This window comes from Anoplopoma fimbria, chromosome 19 (genome assembly GCF_027596085.1).
Source record: "Anoplopoma fimbria isolate UVic2021 breed Golden Eagle Sablefish chromosome 19, Afim_UVic_2022, whole genome shotgun sequence".
NCBI lineage: Eukaryota > Metazoa > Chordata > Actinopteri > Perciformes > Anoplopomatidae > Anoplopoma > Anoplopoma fimbria.
The window spans coordinates 28,246,048-28,263,649 of record NC_072467.1 but is presented as its reverse complement, the minus strand read 5'-3'; the positions used below and the strand labels follow the sequence as shown (position 1 = coordinate 28,263,649).

The 17,602-nt window shown below is 37.3% G+C and overlaps 1 protein-coding gene across 1 annotated transcript; it reads right to left on the bottom strand.

Moving 5' to 3' along the window:
* Positions 1-8,418: 8,418 nt before the first annotated feature.
* ciao2a (cytosolic iron-sulfur assembly component 2A) lies at positions 8,419-16,853 on the bottom strand. The gene is made up of 5 exons (XM_054620641.1): positions 16,631-16,853; positions 14,335-14,499; positions 12,060-12,109; positions 10,530-10,575; positions 8,419-9,522 (listed from the first exon to the last, which is right to left on the bottom strand). The coding sequence occupies exons 1-5, from the start codon at positions 16,743-16,745 to the stop codon at positions 9,422-9,424; spliced, it is 477 nt and encodes a 158-aa protein (XP_054476616.1). The 5' UTR covers positions 16,746-16,853; the 3' UTR covers positions 8,419-9,421.
* Between the last annotated feature and the right edge of the window lie 749 nt (positions 16,854-17,602).

Below are 17,602 nucleotides of genomic sequence, written 5' to 3'. Positions count from 1 at the left end.
CTCCTGTGTTCATCACAGCCTCACTCTCTCTGGGGTTCAGTGTGAGGATCTCCAGCTACAGACATCAAACACTAAATTACATTTATGATTTATGGCTCTGATCCAGCGTTCCCTCTGTTGATGAATCCTCAAATAACGAGCGATCAATCAGTGAAGCATCTCGACTCATCGTTCATTTGGTTGCTGGATGAACCGCCAACGATTGTGGTTATTTATTATTTTAGTTATGAATAATTAGTATAACACTAAAATAATAAATTAAATTAAATATATATATAATATATTATTTTTGTTTCATTAATATATCTATATATATAAATATATATAGATATATAGATATATTTATTTATTTTATTATATAACGTTTATATTGTATTGTTTTTTTAAGATGTCGTCTTGAAAACTGTATCAAAATATCAGATGGTGAAATAATAATAAGGGAAGAATATCAACCTTCCTTGTGACTGTTGTGAACCCGACAACACTGAACTGCACTTCAGGAATAACAAACTCCTCCACAGCCTCCTCGTGTCAGCCTTTGAACCGAAACCGTGAGCTGTTGGTTACCATGGTGACCTCAAGATATAGGATCAAAGCATCAAATACCTGATAGATGTGCAGCATGAAGCCAGATGTGTCTCTCTGTAGTCTGATTTGTAAGCAGGCTGCATCTACCTGCTGATTCATTTCATAACAAGTTCATGGAGTACATTCAAAACGGTCTCTAAGGGCTTAAATATACATTTTGTGGCAATAAACATATATTTTGTTGAGTAATATTGTCACACAGTATTGTGAAAAACGTCTTCTGGAACCCAAAAAGGAAAGGTCAAACAAACACAGGACCTTGGTCCAGGAGATCAAACGTTAACATTTCATCATGTCAGTCGTTAGTTATGTGAGCTGTTCAGGCTGTGGACTTGTTTCTTCCAGGAGACCGTTGTTCGTTCCTCATCGGAAACAAGAAATCATTTGTCACGTAACTTGCATACTTCGGTAGCGCCACTTTTTGAGTTATTTTAACCCAACAACCATCTGTTCCTAAACTTAAGTTCTTCCTCTGAAGACAGGTTTCAAAGAATGAGGAGAAACGTGTTGTAAGATATTATATGAACCGTTGTGTAAAGATTGGTTGAGACGTTAGTGTCGTTAGTCACTCTTTTCCAACCTAACTTCCTGTGAAGACGGAAGTTTATTTTGAAAGACATTCATTTAACGATGGAAACTTTCCTCACTTCAGCTTCAGCTTCCAGAACTGATGCTTAAGTTGAACCTAGAATGTTTTGGTTTGAGGCTTAGTAGCTCTGGTGTGATGAATATAGAACGTAGTTAGCTTGTAACATTTCCTCACAACACCTGGCCTCTCGTCTCTGACATCACCTTGTTTTGTTTTGCCGTGGCGTTATTTAACGCTGAGACTTGACGGATTGGTTCCTTCAGCGTGTGACTGGTGAAAACCCGTCTGTCTGCCTCGTCTTCATCGTCGCTTCATTGCAGTTTGAAGGAGGAAATGCTCAGCTGTTGGCGTTGATTGTTTCTTTTCTCATGATGGGGTGAAAGAAGGCGAATAGGATCTGTGTCTGTCTGCTTCAAAGTGACACCTAGTGATTCAGACTTTAATTCAGGACCCATGAGAAACATTCTATCTGTGTAATCTGGTTAAAGGAGAACAACATGAAGCGTTGACCGTTGGGTTTCAATCTGCTTTCACACCTGCTCACGATGTGTCAGGTAGCATCGATGTCATCGAGGTTAAACACGTGTTTTCATCAATGAGCTCCCAAAAGCCAATAAATGTTTTAATATGTTTGCATATTTAAGTGTACACAATCAGCCCCTTGTATAAAGCAAACACGAGCTCTTCAAGTTCAGTTGTGCAGAAATCACTTCCCTTCTGGCTGCACCAATAAACCCTCATTAATGTCAAGTATTCCACTTGATTGGCTTCAGCGCGCCTCGCTCACTGGAGTGATAACAGCTGCTCGTGGGCTCCGTTCAGCAGCTCTGTTTGTTGTGCGCCCACGATGATGAAACGTCCATATGTTCTGTTAGATTACTCAGATTTCAGCACAACGTGCTGCAGCCGTTGTGCTGACGGAGGCAGCTTTCCTCCTCCGGTCGAGATGTTTTCAATCACATCTGACATTATTTGCGTGTCTGGTTCTCTGTCACATCCTGGTAATCCGTCGTCCTCGCCCTCACTCCTCCACAGATGGATGAGAAAAACAAAAACGGAGCTTGTTTGTTTCCAGGTGGATTCATGGATCAACCTGTTTGTCACGCTGGTGGCAGACTGAATGTAAACATCTTCCATCGTTCTGCTTCCACCTGAAGACACGTCTTATGTTTGAATTAAATGCAGCTCATGGAATTAGATTCCACCCACCATTACTTTTGGATAATTGCACTGATTGCCTAGTAAGCGATCTGCATCAGAAAACACCAGAATAACACCGAGGCAGCTGCTTCATGAATGCGTGGAGAGAAGTAAGACGTGCACTGAGAGCAGAGTCATGCATTAACGACGTTTATGGACTGAATGAATGAGCACATGCATCAATTATCTTCAAATAATTGAAAAATCGGAGTGTATTTGATGGAATAGTGGGAGAACATTTAGTTAATATGAGCTTAGTGTCACGGAAATGATATCTGTTGGATTCGTTTACCTGGATGTTAATTGTCGTCATGACGTCACTCATTGGTTTGTCGAATGATGTTTTGAAGCATTGGGTTCTGCAAATTGTCCGTCACCATGTTGGCTTTTTTTGCAACCAGTGAGCAGGAAGTGACCATATATGGAGTGAGGAGGAGTGACGTAGAGACGCCGTATACGTCTCTGGTGTGGACCTGTCAATCAGTGTGTAGCCCCGCCCTAAAGCATCCCCTGCTTTATGGTCTGTTTGACTCTAAATGGAGCATCATTTACTAAATGAACATCATGCTGTATTGAAGAAGACTTGAAACTAGAGATTGAGACCATAAACTCATGTTTACAATGTTTACTGAGGGAATAAATCAAGAGAGAAGTAGAGTCATTTTCTCATAGACTTCTATACAACCAGAGGAGTCGCCCCCTGGTGGACAGCAGAGAGAATGCAGCTTTAACACAGGAAGCTTTGACTTCACTCTTCAGAAGTGGATGTTGCCTCCTGGGTGGAGTTCTTGTCTCATATGTGATCTGATGAACAGTTATTCCATCAAATTAAGTTCCCCATGCCATATTTCTATTTTCCAAACTACTCTAGCTGTCATGTTTGTCGATGCATTTATCATTATTTTTAAATAATGCAGAGGGTGTATTTAGCCTCAAACCTTGGGGAGAAGTTTAATCATCAAATTATCTTCTGTTGCAGTCCTGATTGATAGCTAGTCGATCTGCCCGGAGTTAATTCAGTGTAAATTGGTTAATGGTCTTGATATTTAAGCCATCTGGAGCAGAAGATTGACACCAGCCTGCTTTCACTTACTAATGTGTCAGATTTAAATCCCTGTTATATGTAGAACCTGAACATTTTTTATTTGCCCACATGAAACTCCCTAAGTGTCTCTACAAACTCACCAGGAAGGCATCAATTTATTCTGAAGCACGTTTCAGCAGCTCTGATAAAACCAATAAATTTACATTTAAATCCAGATATTGATGCTAACAACCAATTAGTCTCAACAAGGAGAGTCTCAGAGGAATTTACAAGGACGAGTGTATGTGATCTGAGATAATCAAGAGCTGCAACATAAAATGATTTACAGATTTATTTTTTGATCACTGGAAGTGACTTCAATGTCTCCAGTCCAAACTGTAGACAAACACGTGAAGAATAAAACCATTATTTAACTCTGAGTGAAACATATTTCACAAACAGCTCAGAATACCTGATGAGATTGATTCTTTTAGACAAACTCCAATAGATAAATTCACACGTGAAGAATAAAACCATTATTTAACTCTGAGTGAAAGGTTACCTCTCAATCTAAAGGTTGTTAAAACGTTTCCGTCTCCTGCTGTTCTCTCAGGAGGAATCAAATGAAGGCTTTAAAGTGGGATGTCCCATTCTGCCTGCTGGGAAATGTTGAACAGAACAAATGTGTTTAAAATGTGAAAGGTTATTCTGTCGCATTGGGAAGAAATATATAAAGGTAAAGTTTAAGTGAAATTCTGCCAGTTAAGGTTATAAGAACAATGGAGGAGAATAAAATAACTCATGAAGTTTTCAAACCAGATGACAAAAGTCTGGTGCAGAACGAGCAACATGTATTTCTATATTTGGCAGTTTGTGAAATAGTCATGAAGTACTCTTAACCCTCAAAAATCAGTTGCTATTGTTGTGGCAGAAAACCAATGAAGAGACGCAGTTCTAGGAGTTCTACACGTTAGTCCTTACATCATATCTTACATACTCTTAATCCCGCCCTTCTTCATCACTTTCAGCAAATCACGTCTTGTCGATTGGACCATAACAAAGCACGTCTGGCCTTTCACTTGCATCCTGTTCGCTTCTTAAATGTCAGGTCATAGTAACCTTCTTGGCAGGACACATGATATTTTCACAGGACGTGATCTTATTTCCTGGCACGACGTTACCCCTGTTCATGGGAACCGCTCGTCATTCCCACAGATGATCTCATCAAACAAGTTATTGGGGTTCAACATAACACGTTATATAAAGTTGTATAAAGTTGTATATTAGATAGATTTTCCTCAACACTCTCTAGAAACAAGGCTCTGAAATGTCCCTTCCCAGAATACGTCATCCATCTTTTCCCTGAAACAGCCCTCAAAAGTTTCTCCAACTTAATTCCATCCTCAGACGTTGTGTTCGGACAGAGGGTGAGGTCTCTGCTGGGCTCCTCGGGATGAATTGCTCTTCTTTATCTGTAGGTTTGAACATTAATTCCCAGATTGTCTCCGGATCAGCGCTCACATTGGATGTGTATCCTCGCTGCCAGGGACTGTTTGAAGCAACTGAGTCACAAAACTAATTTATTTTTGACGCAGGAGTCATGTTGGAAACTCACCAAACTTGCATCTTAACTGTTTCCACTCCGACAGGCCCAAAGCTGCTGCAGAGCTTCAGACTGACAGGTGTGTTGATTCACCTGTTTGTGGGATTTGTGATCATTTATTTGGATGAGCATGTTTTATTCATGATGTTTGCCAGGTAGTCAGGATTCTCTTTGTTTCCATCAACCCGGTATCACAACACTGCCTGGCCATGCAGACGTCAGGAAGATGTTACAAGCTTGCTATAATTGTGTCTCATGACTCTGCTTCCACCCCGTCGCCTCTAACGTTTTAGAGGCCTCAAACTGAAGGCTTTGTGCTGCTGTCACTGGCTAATATTTAATATTTATACCAATATTTACTGTGTGTGTGTGTTGTCTGCTGACCAGAGAAGACATTTCACTTGGTTTTTTATTTAAATAATAGAACACCGACACATGCTGCTGCCTTCAGGCTCTCCTCGTCACTGTAACAACTGGAGAGAATCACAAACTCTACATAGTGAAACTCAACTAAAGGGAAATTTCTGCAACATAATTCTCTGTTTTAAGACCCGGTGTTGTCTGTGCTCTGATTCTGTGGTGTTTGATCAAGAACTGTATCTGATGCACCAGACATGAGTGTGTCCAAACTGATCCAAACATTAGACTGAATATAAGAAGTGGACGTAACCCATTGGTCTGTGGACTGATGTTTTGGCCGTCGCCACCTTTTTTTTTGCAACCAGTGAACAGGAAGTGACCATATTGGGACTGAGACGGCGTATACGTCTCTGGTGTCGACCTGTCAATCAGTGTGTAGCCCCGCCCTAAAGCATACCCTGCTTTATGGTCTGTTATTTTTATGGAGGATAAAGAGTAGGGGACCGAGTACTGAACCTTGGGGGACACCTTGACAGACTGGGGCTCTGTTGGAGTTGGACTTATTGATACTGATCTGTATGATTTTCAGTGATTGATGGTGGTGACGGCAGCGCTGAGGTCCAGTAGGATCAGAGGAGAGAAACCAGACTGAAATGGTTGGTAGAGTTGTTTTGAGTCCAGGTGGGTTTTAAGTTGGGAGGCGACGGTATTTTAGACAGTAAAGGAACAGACATAAGTTATGTTCTCCTCAGAACCCATTTAAAACAGCAGAACACAACACAGAATGTTCAAAAGGTCACGATCCACTGTGAAGTAAGAACACTTTCACGTTTATCAACAGAAAACACTGAAGTGGAAGAAAAACTTTTTCACTTCCTGTTTGATGTACTGTATTTAAGTTCAATTTTGAGGTACTTATACTTTAATTCATATCCAAGAGGGATCGTTGTACTTGTCACCTTTATTTTTTTTATACCTTTAGTATGCATTACTAACATTATTAATACAAAATAAACATGTAAAACAGGATTATTGGCACAATCGGTTTAGAATAGATGAGTTAATCCAGTTTGCAGATGTGGAAACTAAATGAAACAGCTTCATTTGTCCAATTCTGAGCATTTACCAGCAGCCTCCTTTTATCCAATCAGCATTCAGTGATGATGAATAGATTCATGAATAAATCCAACATCAGAAGACAAACTGCCTTCTGTTCAGGACAAAAATATAAACGAAATTATGCAAAGTTCCTCCTGAAGTTGAGCCAGAAACAAGAAGGTTTTATTTGACGTCAAACATCAACACATTGTCACCAAGCACACAAGTCTGTCCGGTGTAAATACAGCTGGGACGATGTGTCAGAGCAGACTTCCAAGAATGACCAGAATGAAAATGATAGCCAAAAAGCAGAGAGATGATGAGCTTCATGTTTTTAAATGTGGCTCCTACTGTTTGTCAGAGGCAGAGACTCTCAGCGGAGTCCGTAAATATCAGATTCTAGATGTCTGATACTCGCTCTGTCGCTACCTGAACCGCTGACAAAGTACTCCAGGCAAAAGTACACAAACTGTAGGAAAAGTAAAAGTACTCACTGTGCAGTAAAATGTCTCTGAATTATTAGATAGTTTATAGTGAAGCAGCATGTTACTGTTGTAGCATCACAATGTGGAGCTACTTTATAAACAGTTAGCTGGTTTGCTGCAGTGGTTCTCAACATGGGGGTCTGGCCCTCCAGAGGCTCCCTGGATAAATCTGAGGGGTCCTGAGATGATTAATGGGAGAGAAGAGGAAGAAACTAAGTTCTGATACATAAATCTGCTTTCACTTTATGAACTTTTCTTAAATTCGAGTGTGTTTGAGGGAAATGTGGGATAACAATTGAAATTAAATGTCAATGCAAGACTTTTACTTGTCAGAGTATTTATACACTTTAGTATTTTTAGTTAAATATCTGAAAAAAAGTACGGAGTCGATATTTTGAGAAGAAAATCGTTAATTTACAAGAAAAAAACTAAATCAGGAACCAGTTCACTTCATTTCTTCTGATTAGGACCAATTCACCGTAATGTCTCTTCAAAGTCTTGATGCTGATGATTAAATGGTGTCCTGATCTAAAATCATCAGTATCTCAATTATCCAACTGCAAAGTTAAATTTGAAAAAGTGAAGCGCTGAACAGAAAGGTTTTGTTTTCTTGTAAATTTATGACTTTAATCGCGTAAATTCTAAACTTTTATTCCAGATTATTACCACTTTCCTCAAACTCTGTAATTTATCTATTTTTACTTCCTAACCACTAAACAAAAAGTAATGAGGACAACAAATTGACTGAGTTTGATTCACGTCAAATTTCAATTTGCAAAATGTATGTGAACTTGAAATCAGTCCAAACACTTTGAGTAGAAATATGTCTGTATTGGATAGACTTTAGTGTTGCTCTTTTTACAGATCACTTACCATCAGAATGACAGAAACAACAAACATGTGAAATGTGTTAATAGTTTAAGTTCTCACATTGTCGATGCACAAAGTTGTTCTTTCTTATTCTCCTGTTTCAAAGACACAGTTAGTCGTGTTTGTGACGTGGTGAGTCAGCTTTGATCGAACACACAGGACGTCGTCTCCTCATCTGTTCGTTCTGCAGGAGTCCATCGAACCGGAGAACGGAGAACGTTCAGTGAGGAGACGTGAAATCTGAAAACACACTGATTATAAATCCAGACAGAGTTCATTAATGCACTGTGTCTGTTTAATCTTAAGCTCAAGGAAAACATGCATCAGTCTGTTGTGACGTTGATTCAGCTCTGAGGTTCTGACTCATTGACTTTCATTAGGTCCAGCAGCGCCCCCTACAGGTGGAGAGGCATCATTACTACAACCAGAGATTTATCAACTTTATCTGTCTGTCTGGGAAATAGCATTCATTAAAACATTTCAAACCTTTAAAATCTAATAATTATATATGTGTATTTGGGGAGATAATTGGCATTTGAACAGGCAATCAAAGATCCAAAGACAAATTATTCTGTCAATGAAACACGACTCGAAGCAGCTTCTCGCTTTAAATAAATCTCTTTTTATTTAAAATAATCACCTCTAAACGATTCAGACTTCATTATCTGCAGCCCAGTCTCACATCATTAACATCACACATCCACTCAGAGGGCGTTTGGTTCCAACGCTGCAGACAAGCAGCCGTTTCTAGTGGGATGGATCACAGCTAACTCAGCAGAAAAAAACAGAATCTAAGAAACAATAATGAAACTGATGGTTTTCACAATAATCCATCGTATTAATGAGTCCTCGATCATGTTGTTGTGTTGAGAAATACGGTAACAGGAAGAAAAAACAATGATTCAAACGTGAGCTACACGTAGAGATCATTTACTAAATGAACATCATGCTGTATTGAAGAAGACTTGAAACTAGAGATTGAGACCATAAACTCATGTTTACAATGTTTACTGAGGGAATAAATCAAGAGAGAAGTAGAGTCATTTTCTCATAGACTTCTATACAACCAGAGGAGTCGCCCCCTGCTGGACAGGAGAGAGAATGCAGCTTTAACACAGGAAGCTTTGACTTCACTTTTCAGAACTGGATGTTGACATGAAATAACTTTGTTATAACTAACAAACAAAAGAAAGTTTATATTCACTGAACAAAGATTATGAAAATAAAATGCATATTTCACATTTTACATGCTGAAATATTACATTTTCCACGAATAATAATAATTTTAAAGCACTAGAGGGGTTTGATGTGAGACTGGGTTTGAATCTGAGTGATGATTGCATTTACAAAAAAAAGGACAGACTTCTATAAATCACAGGATGAGATGAAAACACCGGTCCTCGTCCTCCACAAAGACCCGCCCCCGTCCTCCTCGAGGTCGTCCATCAGGGAATGACCGGTCAACACACTCGTCTGAGGCTTTGTTCAGATTCCATCCAGACTTTGAGTCTCCTCTCAGTATTCATGACTCTCAGTAGAGACGCTCCACAATAATAAAACCTCCATCACTCCAGAGTGAGTCCTCGTGGGTGGAGCTTCCTCCGTCAGTCGTCGGGCTCGGTGACACACTGCTCCACGATCTCCCTCAGGTTGGGGTTCTCCATGGCGGCCGCCACTCGCTCCTTATCGTTGATCTGCTTGTTGACTGGAGACACAATACAATTTGAACAAATAAAATACACAAACGATGAATATGAATGATTCATAATCTGCTGACACAGAGCTTTTATTTTGAAGAAAGTCTTTTTTTACTAATAGATGTTGTTTAGTTTAGTAGATGGAGAACTACTGTTCAAGGGTTCAACTGAAGGAGACAAAGATCCTCTGAGAGACAGATGATTAACAAGAGAAGAAATCAGCATCATTGGTTAAAGAAACTGGAAGTTTGGAATCAAAATGTGTGTTTGGCGTCACAGTGAACAACGGTGTCGTCACAAATATATAAACCAATTCTCACGGTGATCACACCATATTCAGAAAATGCAATCATATGTCGAAAAAGAACTCCAAATCACCTCTTCCGGATGTTGTTTTTGTTCGAAACTGATTCCTGAACGACCTAAATGAAGCAATTTGTCTTTACAAACGTCTGGTGGCTGCAATAGATTCCAAAACTCCAAATTTGTACGAGCATTTGCTAATTATCATCCTGCCGAGACGCTATGCTAACCCCAAGAGCAGCGAGCCCCTCAGCTGCCACTAGAAGAGCCACTTTCACCTCACTAAGCCTTTAGTGTGAAGGATCTGGCACCATCTAGTGGTGAGGCTGCAGATTGCAACCAACTGAAACGTGCAGAAATAATCACGTGTTGCTGGACTTTAGTAGGAAAACACACAAACAAATAAGGAGTAACTATTCGTAAGATATCATATTAAACGTTGTATGAAGATACGTTGAACAAAAACCCAACGATTCTTAGTTTAAGGTGGTTATACATAATAAATAATAATAATAAATAATATACACTAATGAAAACACACTTAATAATAGATTCCACTTCCACTATCCCCCTAAATGTTCCACCCGGGTCCTTTGTATTCTGGAGTTGACTCCTCGCTGCAGAACACTGAACACCGGCTCAGCTGGAGGTCATTCAGTCTACAGAAGCTATTTCCTCTTCTAAATTAAAAAAGAAATGAAGACAAACTCACTATCTTCTTCAGTAGAATGGGTTCCCTCTGAAATGTAAATTTCCAGCTGAGAAGAGAAAAGAAAAAACAGAGGATGATAAAAAGGCAGCCGCAAGCTCAGGTGAATGTTTTTTTTAACACAAGTTATTTATTCAGGAAATTCAATAAGGAGTTCAAAGTGTTTAAAAAGAGTTCATTTAAATGTTTGGTGTTAAAGAGAACAAAGAAACGCTCAGAATGAGGAACGACAACAGAGACCAACAGAGACACAGGAGACAAATAAATATGTTTTGAGGGTTATTTTAGACCATAATGTTCTTCCATCTTTGTGTCAACAGTTTGTTTGTTTTCCTGTTTCAACATCAGACTCAAAGCAGCTCCATAAAGAAATGATTTTTATCAGTTCAATAGTCCCAAAGCGAGGAAATGTGTAATATTACAGCAGCAAAGTGGATAAAGCATCAACAAGAGACATCAGTAATAAACATAATAAATAAGTAAACAAACAGTAAATGTTTCATAAATGATGAAACCGTAAAAAACAACAAAAGCTTTGGTTCACATTATTGCACATATGAAGATGTAAATATGAAGTGTTGATATATTGAGTATTTTTAATTGCATAGTGGTTAACGTTGCATATTAAATAATTAATGAAGAGTTATTCGTTTTGGGAGCAGTGTTGTTTGTGCAGTCTGTCAGCAGAAAAGAGCTTCCTCTCTCCACCTGCTGCTTCTCACTGCCGCCTGTTTGATTCCCGTCCAGGAACTCGACCTTTGACCTCTCAAACCAGTTGGTGAATAAGCAGCTAATTACCGTCCTTTTACCCCTCACCTCTCTGAGTTTCTCAGTCGTTCTCTTTTGAATAGTTAATGAAATAACAGCTGAACTCCAGAAGTTTAATCTTCTTCTTTTTCTTTTCTGTGGATTTGCTGAGTCATGTTTTGAGTTTCGGACTTAAAGCTTCTGTTCTACGAGTTGAAACGTTCATGGAAATATAAATTCATGTAATCGCCGCCGGCTGGTTTAACCATGAACCAAAGGAGATGTAATGACTCAGTCACATCTGGACTCACAGACGTGATGTGAATATCTTTAGATTCAGTTTGACTTTCACTTTCTGAGGATTTCATTTTATCTGATGTGCATCTGGTATAAACGTCCATAAATCCACTTAGAAGTCTTAGGAAAGAAAAGGAGCCGATTATAAGTGCAGAACTTGCCTGAGAATGTTCATATTTTAAACTTTTCATCCATATGACAGTCATTTAGTAACAGCAGTCCCGTACATGGTTCCACAGCAGACAGGAGCTGATAATGGGTCATTCTGCTCATTTTAATGGAGACAATTTGACCTTTTGGCTGTTCGAGAGGCTCTGAATGTCCAGTGGACCAGAGAAAGAGGAGATGTGTTGTCCGGTGAACAGTGTCAGTATGAGAACCATCTTTTTTACACACCTCCATAGTCTTAGAGCAGAGCCACATAGAACATTAATGATCTAGATCCCCAATAAAAAGGTAAAAAAAAAAAGTCACTATTGTGTAACTCACCTTGTGTTTAAAGGGGAGACATCGCTGCAGCTTCACTTGTAAGCAGAGACCTGCAGACACACAGAGACACTGATGAACAACAAGTCAGAGAAACAACGAGTCTGGAAAACAGTCAAAACATACTAATCTGAGTCTTAAATGAGGTTCAGAGGTCATATAGCTGAAGGTGGGATGTGTTTCTGTAGTCAAACAGGAAGTCATCATCACTGGTTCCCACAACAAACAGCCAATGAGGTTCTTCCATTGGTTTAATGGAAAAGAAACAAACTTTTATGATACTTGTCATATTTCCACAGATATATATTTGGATATGTCAGAGTGAGGAAAGGTCACGAGGTCACTTCAGGAGACCCGTCACTTCTATCTCACCTCCTGTTTTCATCCCATTAAGAGTGTCATCAGCATTCAGATTAGAAATAAGAGTTGAATAATAAGAGTCGTAGCTCTACAATCAGTGCTGGATGAAAACTGTCTTTCATAATTACAGCTGGACTGTAAGAGTTGCCAGGTCGCCGTTGGCAACCATTTAGATTAATAGGCAACCAATTCTTGGCCTCATCAATCGTAACGACTTTTTCACACAGAAATATTGTTGTTCCATTCAGAACCAGAATGCTGAGCGTGTGATGATGAAGAAAAATGAGGTTATTTGACTGTGAGTTGAACATCACAAACTATAATATGCTAAAATATAGAAATTATTTTGTTCAGTTACTGTAATAAAGCTTTTATTCTTATACGTCACATTTGAATTATAGTATCTTAATTAATCAAAATATAAGGTGACTTAAAAAGGAAAACGTGTTTTCATGTTTTCGTCTGTTTGTCAGCAGGTTTAAAGTTTAAACTTCACATCTGATTTTCATGAAACTTGGAGGAAAAGTGAAGAATGGGCTGAGGAAGAACATGTTAAATGTTTAATACGAATCATGGGGAGGATACACGCTTTATTTTCCCCAAACAGCCTTGGTTGAACTCTGCACGCTCTGATTGCCCATCTAGTTTATGTTTTAGTTTTCAGTCTTTGTTCTGCCGCACAACAATATTTCTCAGGAAGAATAATAAAAACCTATCTTTTCTTTCCAGGTTCTCAAAACTTTATTTTAGAATTGTCTTTCATATTTAACTATGACAAACAAAGATGAAATTAAGCAGCAAATAATAAAGATTATGAAAATAAAACTGGATGTCTTTTGACCTGACAATCACCAAACAAATGAACTAACGAACGAAAAACAAACTTCATCACTCGAACACAAAGACGTTTGAGAATAACAAATATCAGTCTGCAGTTTAAATTTAAATGCAATATATCTTGTAAACTGTAACCTTAAAACATTCTGTACTTTAAACTGTGTGGAAAACACGTGACTGTGAACCTACGGACGGGTTCATTTAACAGGCAACAGTCAAAAGCTTTAATTACAAAAGTGTGAAGAGAACTGTGATGAATTGTGAATTAAAGGTCAATGTTTAAAGTGATGATAACGTTCAGGAGTCCGTTCCAGAATGTGTGTCTGCATACCAATAAATCAGCGTCTACGTTATACTCTTCACTCCGTTTAACGAGGAGATTGGACGAAGAGGAAACTCTGCTTCAGTCAGACTTCAGTTCTCAACTCTGCTCTGAGTACAATCTGTCTCCTCAAAAGAAAATGACTTTGCAGCCATGAATAATGTAAATAACTGCAAACACACAGACAAGAACACAAGAAACAAGTCTGATCAGAATATATGAATACAAAGATGTATTATTCATGCATAGAAATATTCCTGTTTTTCAGTAATAATTACTTTTCTGAAGAAATGACAGCTCACATCCTAATACATATTGATATTTATAGTGGTATAGTTTATTAATCGCTCTTTTTAGTAATTACATTTCTTTAATTGATTCGTTGTTTTCTATGCTTTCTTCCATTCTGAATGACTTCAAAGAAACTAACGAGCACATCTCTGGTAAACACAATTATTAAAGTGCTGCTTTTGTGCGATTTCTTTGTGGAGAAACAATTTTTTTTTTAAAGATCTTTCCATTCAATCAACTAATCAGAACAAACAAACAGCTTTTTCTTTCTTTTTCTTTTCTGAACTTTCCCCGTCTTCACTGCTTTTGACACCATCAGCAATGATCTGATAAAAAGACCTGAATAAACCTTAACACACTCAAAATAGAATCAGGTTTGTTGAAAAAGCCTTTTGAGATAAGAGGATGAATCTAAAAGGTGTGTTGTCTCTGGTTCTGGTCCGTTGGGTGACCATCAGAGTGACTCACCGATCAGCGTGGCCAGAGAGCAGTGAGGGACGGTCGGGGAGAACTTGATGATGATGAGGAACTCGTCCTCTCCGAGCTCCTGGACCTCCACACATTTCTCCGTCACCACGTCCAGCTCCTCCAGGGTGTTGGGCTTCTCCGGATCCCGGATCGATCGGATCACGTCTGGAGGAGAAACAAGATGTGACGTTGTTTACTCGAACTATAGGCAAAGACATTAATCTGAAACTAGAAAGTAATCAGGAACAAATTAAACCATGAAAAGGAAACAAACTGAGACGAATCGAACTGAGCTGAATTAAACAACAGTATGTTATGAAGATTGATATTCTCTAACAACATTATTTATCTACAGTAGAGGAAGAATTCCAGTTCTGTACCAGGTACAAGTTCTGCTCGATCCAACCACACCAAACTCAATTCAGAAAATCAGCCATTAAGTACAATGTAGTCCCAAAATGTGGCATTCACTCCAAACAAACCAGACTCCATTCAGAAAAACAATTATCTAAATTAAGTTCCAGTATTAATCCCAGTATGTTCCTTAAACTGCAACCTCACCAAACTCCATTCAATAAATCAACTATTATGCATTAAGTCGGCCCATAATGTGGCATTCATTCCAAACAAACCAAACTCCATTCAGAAACCATATATTTATGTTCTGTTGCAGTACTTTGTGCTATTTCTATACAAACACAACAAAAACAGTTCAGAGAATTATCCATTTGAGTCGATCTCACCAAACTCCATTCATTAAATCGCATATTTAACGTTGCCTTCACATCCAACTACGTTAATAATATAAAGTATAATATAAAGTATAATATGAAGTATAAGAACTATAATATAAAGTATAATATGAAGGATAAGAACTATAATATAAAGTATAATATGAAGTATAATATGAAGATAAGAAGTATATATGAAGTATAATATAAAGTATTTGAAGTATATAATGAAGTATAATATGAAGTATAAGAACTATAATATAAAGTATAATATGAAGTATAAGAATACTGTGTTGAGCTCCTCGTTAACAGTATACTCAGGGCCTATATATATATATATATATATATATATATATATATATATATATATATATATAAAGTATAATATAAAGTATTATATGAAGTATATTATAGAGTATAATATGAAGTATATGAAGTAGTGAGCTCCTCGTTAACAGTATATTCAGGCCTGTATATATATATATATATATATATATATAAAGTATTATATGAAGTATATTATAGAGTATAATATGAAGTGTATGAAGTAGTGAGCTCCTCGTTAACAGTATATTCAGGCCTGTATATATATATATATATATAATATTAAGTATATTATAGAGTATAATATGAAGTAGTGAGCTCCTCGTTATCAGTATACTCATACTGTGTTGAGCTCCTTGTTAACAGTATACTCATACTGTGTTGAGCTCCTCGTTAACAGTATACTCATACTGTGTTGAGCTCCTGTTAACAGTATACTCATAGGGTGTTGAGCTCCTTGTTATCAGTATACTCATACTGTGTTGAGCTCCTCGTTATCAGTATACTCATACTGTGTTGAGCTCCTTGTTAACAGTATACTCATAGGGTGTTGAGCTCCTTGTTAACAGTATACTCATACTGTGTTGAGCTCCTTGTTATCAGTATACTCATAGGGTGTTGAGCTCCTTGTTAACAGTATACTCATACTGTGTTGAGCTCCTTGTTAACAGTATACTCATACTGTGTTGAGCTCCTCGTTAACAGTATACTCATACTGTGTTAGCTCCTTGTTATCAGTATACTCATACTGTGTTGAGCTCCTCAGTATACTAACAGTATACTCATACTGTGTTGAGCTCCTCGTTAACAGTATACTCATACTGTGTTGAGCTCCTCGTTAACAGTATACTCATACTGTGTTGAGCTCCTTGTTAACAGTATACTCATACTGTGTTGAGCTCCTTGTTATCAGTATACTCATACTGTGTTGAGCTCCTCGTTAACAGTATACTCATACTGTGTTGAGCTCCTTGTTATCAGTATACTCATACTGTGTTGAGCTCCTCGTTAACAGTATACTCATACTGTGTTGAGCTCCTGTTAACAGTATACTCATACTGTGTTGAGCTCCTTGTTATCAGTATACTCATACTGTGTTGAGCTCCTCCGTTAACAGTATACTCATATGAGCTATGTTATCAGTATACTCATACTGTGTTGAGCTCCTTGTTATCAGTATACTCATACTGTGTTGAGCTCCTCGTTATCAGTATACTCATAGGGTGTTGAGCTCCTCTCACCGTACACTTCTAACGCTTTCTCCTCCATCTCTTCGCTCCTCGGGTGGTCCAGGAGTCCAGAGAACTGTAACACTGTGTCGGCGGTGAGAGAACCGAGGCTGCAGACTACCTCCATGCTGTACCAGCCGCCATAACAACCGACAGTCGTGACTTTGAGGAGACAAACCAGCTCCAGCAGATCTCTATCGAACCCGGAAGTGTTTTAACGGACTCTGGACATGTGAGTTGACTCACTTCCGCTTCCTGTTTCTCAGGGAAAGCAATCGATGAAAGATCAAACTGTGATCAGTGGTGGATCATAACTAAATACATTTTATTATATATGTTTTGACATACTTTTAATTCACTTGAGTCTTTCCTTATTGAGCTACTTTCTATCACTACTCCTAGATAAAATATAAACATTTTTTAAAAATGTTTAAATAAAATATATATATATATTTTTAAATGTTTAAATCAAATATAAACATTTTTTAAAATGTTTAAATAAAATATAAAATTTATTAGATAAAAATAAAAATGATTGTTGTTTGATTGATTTTTGTTGTTTGTGTAAATAAATAAACAAAAAATTATGTTATGATAAAATGTTATAAAAAATTATATTTATATATATATATATAAAAAAATGAATGTTTAAATAAAACATAAACATTTTTTAAAAATGTTTAAATAAAATATATATATTTTTTTAAATGTTTAAATAAAATATAAACATTTCTAAAAATATATTAGTATAAAAATGATTTTTTTAAAATGTTTAAATAAAATATAAAATTTAGTAGATAAAAATAAAAATGATTGTTGTTTGATTGATTTTTGTTGTTTGTATAAATAAAAAAAAATTATAAAGATAAAAATAATAAAAAATTGTTGTTTGATTGATATATATATGTTAATATATATATATATATATATATAATATTATATAGATAAAATATAAAAATTTTTAAATGTTTAAAATACAAACAT

Excerpts from the sequence above, each read along its gene's own strand:
- ciao2a (XM_054620641.1), bottom strand. The coding sequence starts at position 16,745 with ATGGAGGTAGTCTGCAGCCTCGGTTCTCTCACCGCCGACACAGTGTTA. Across the intron at positions 10,576-12,059 it reads GTCTCCCCTTTAAACACAAG|CTGGAAATTTACATTTCAGA; the intron begins GTGAGTTACACA and ends TTCTCTTCTCAG. Across the intron at positions 9,523-10,529 it reads CCATTCTACTGAAGAAGATA|TCAACAAGCAGATCAACGAT; the intron begins GTGAGTTTGTCT and ends TTGTGTCTCCAG.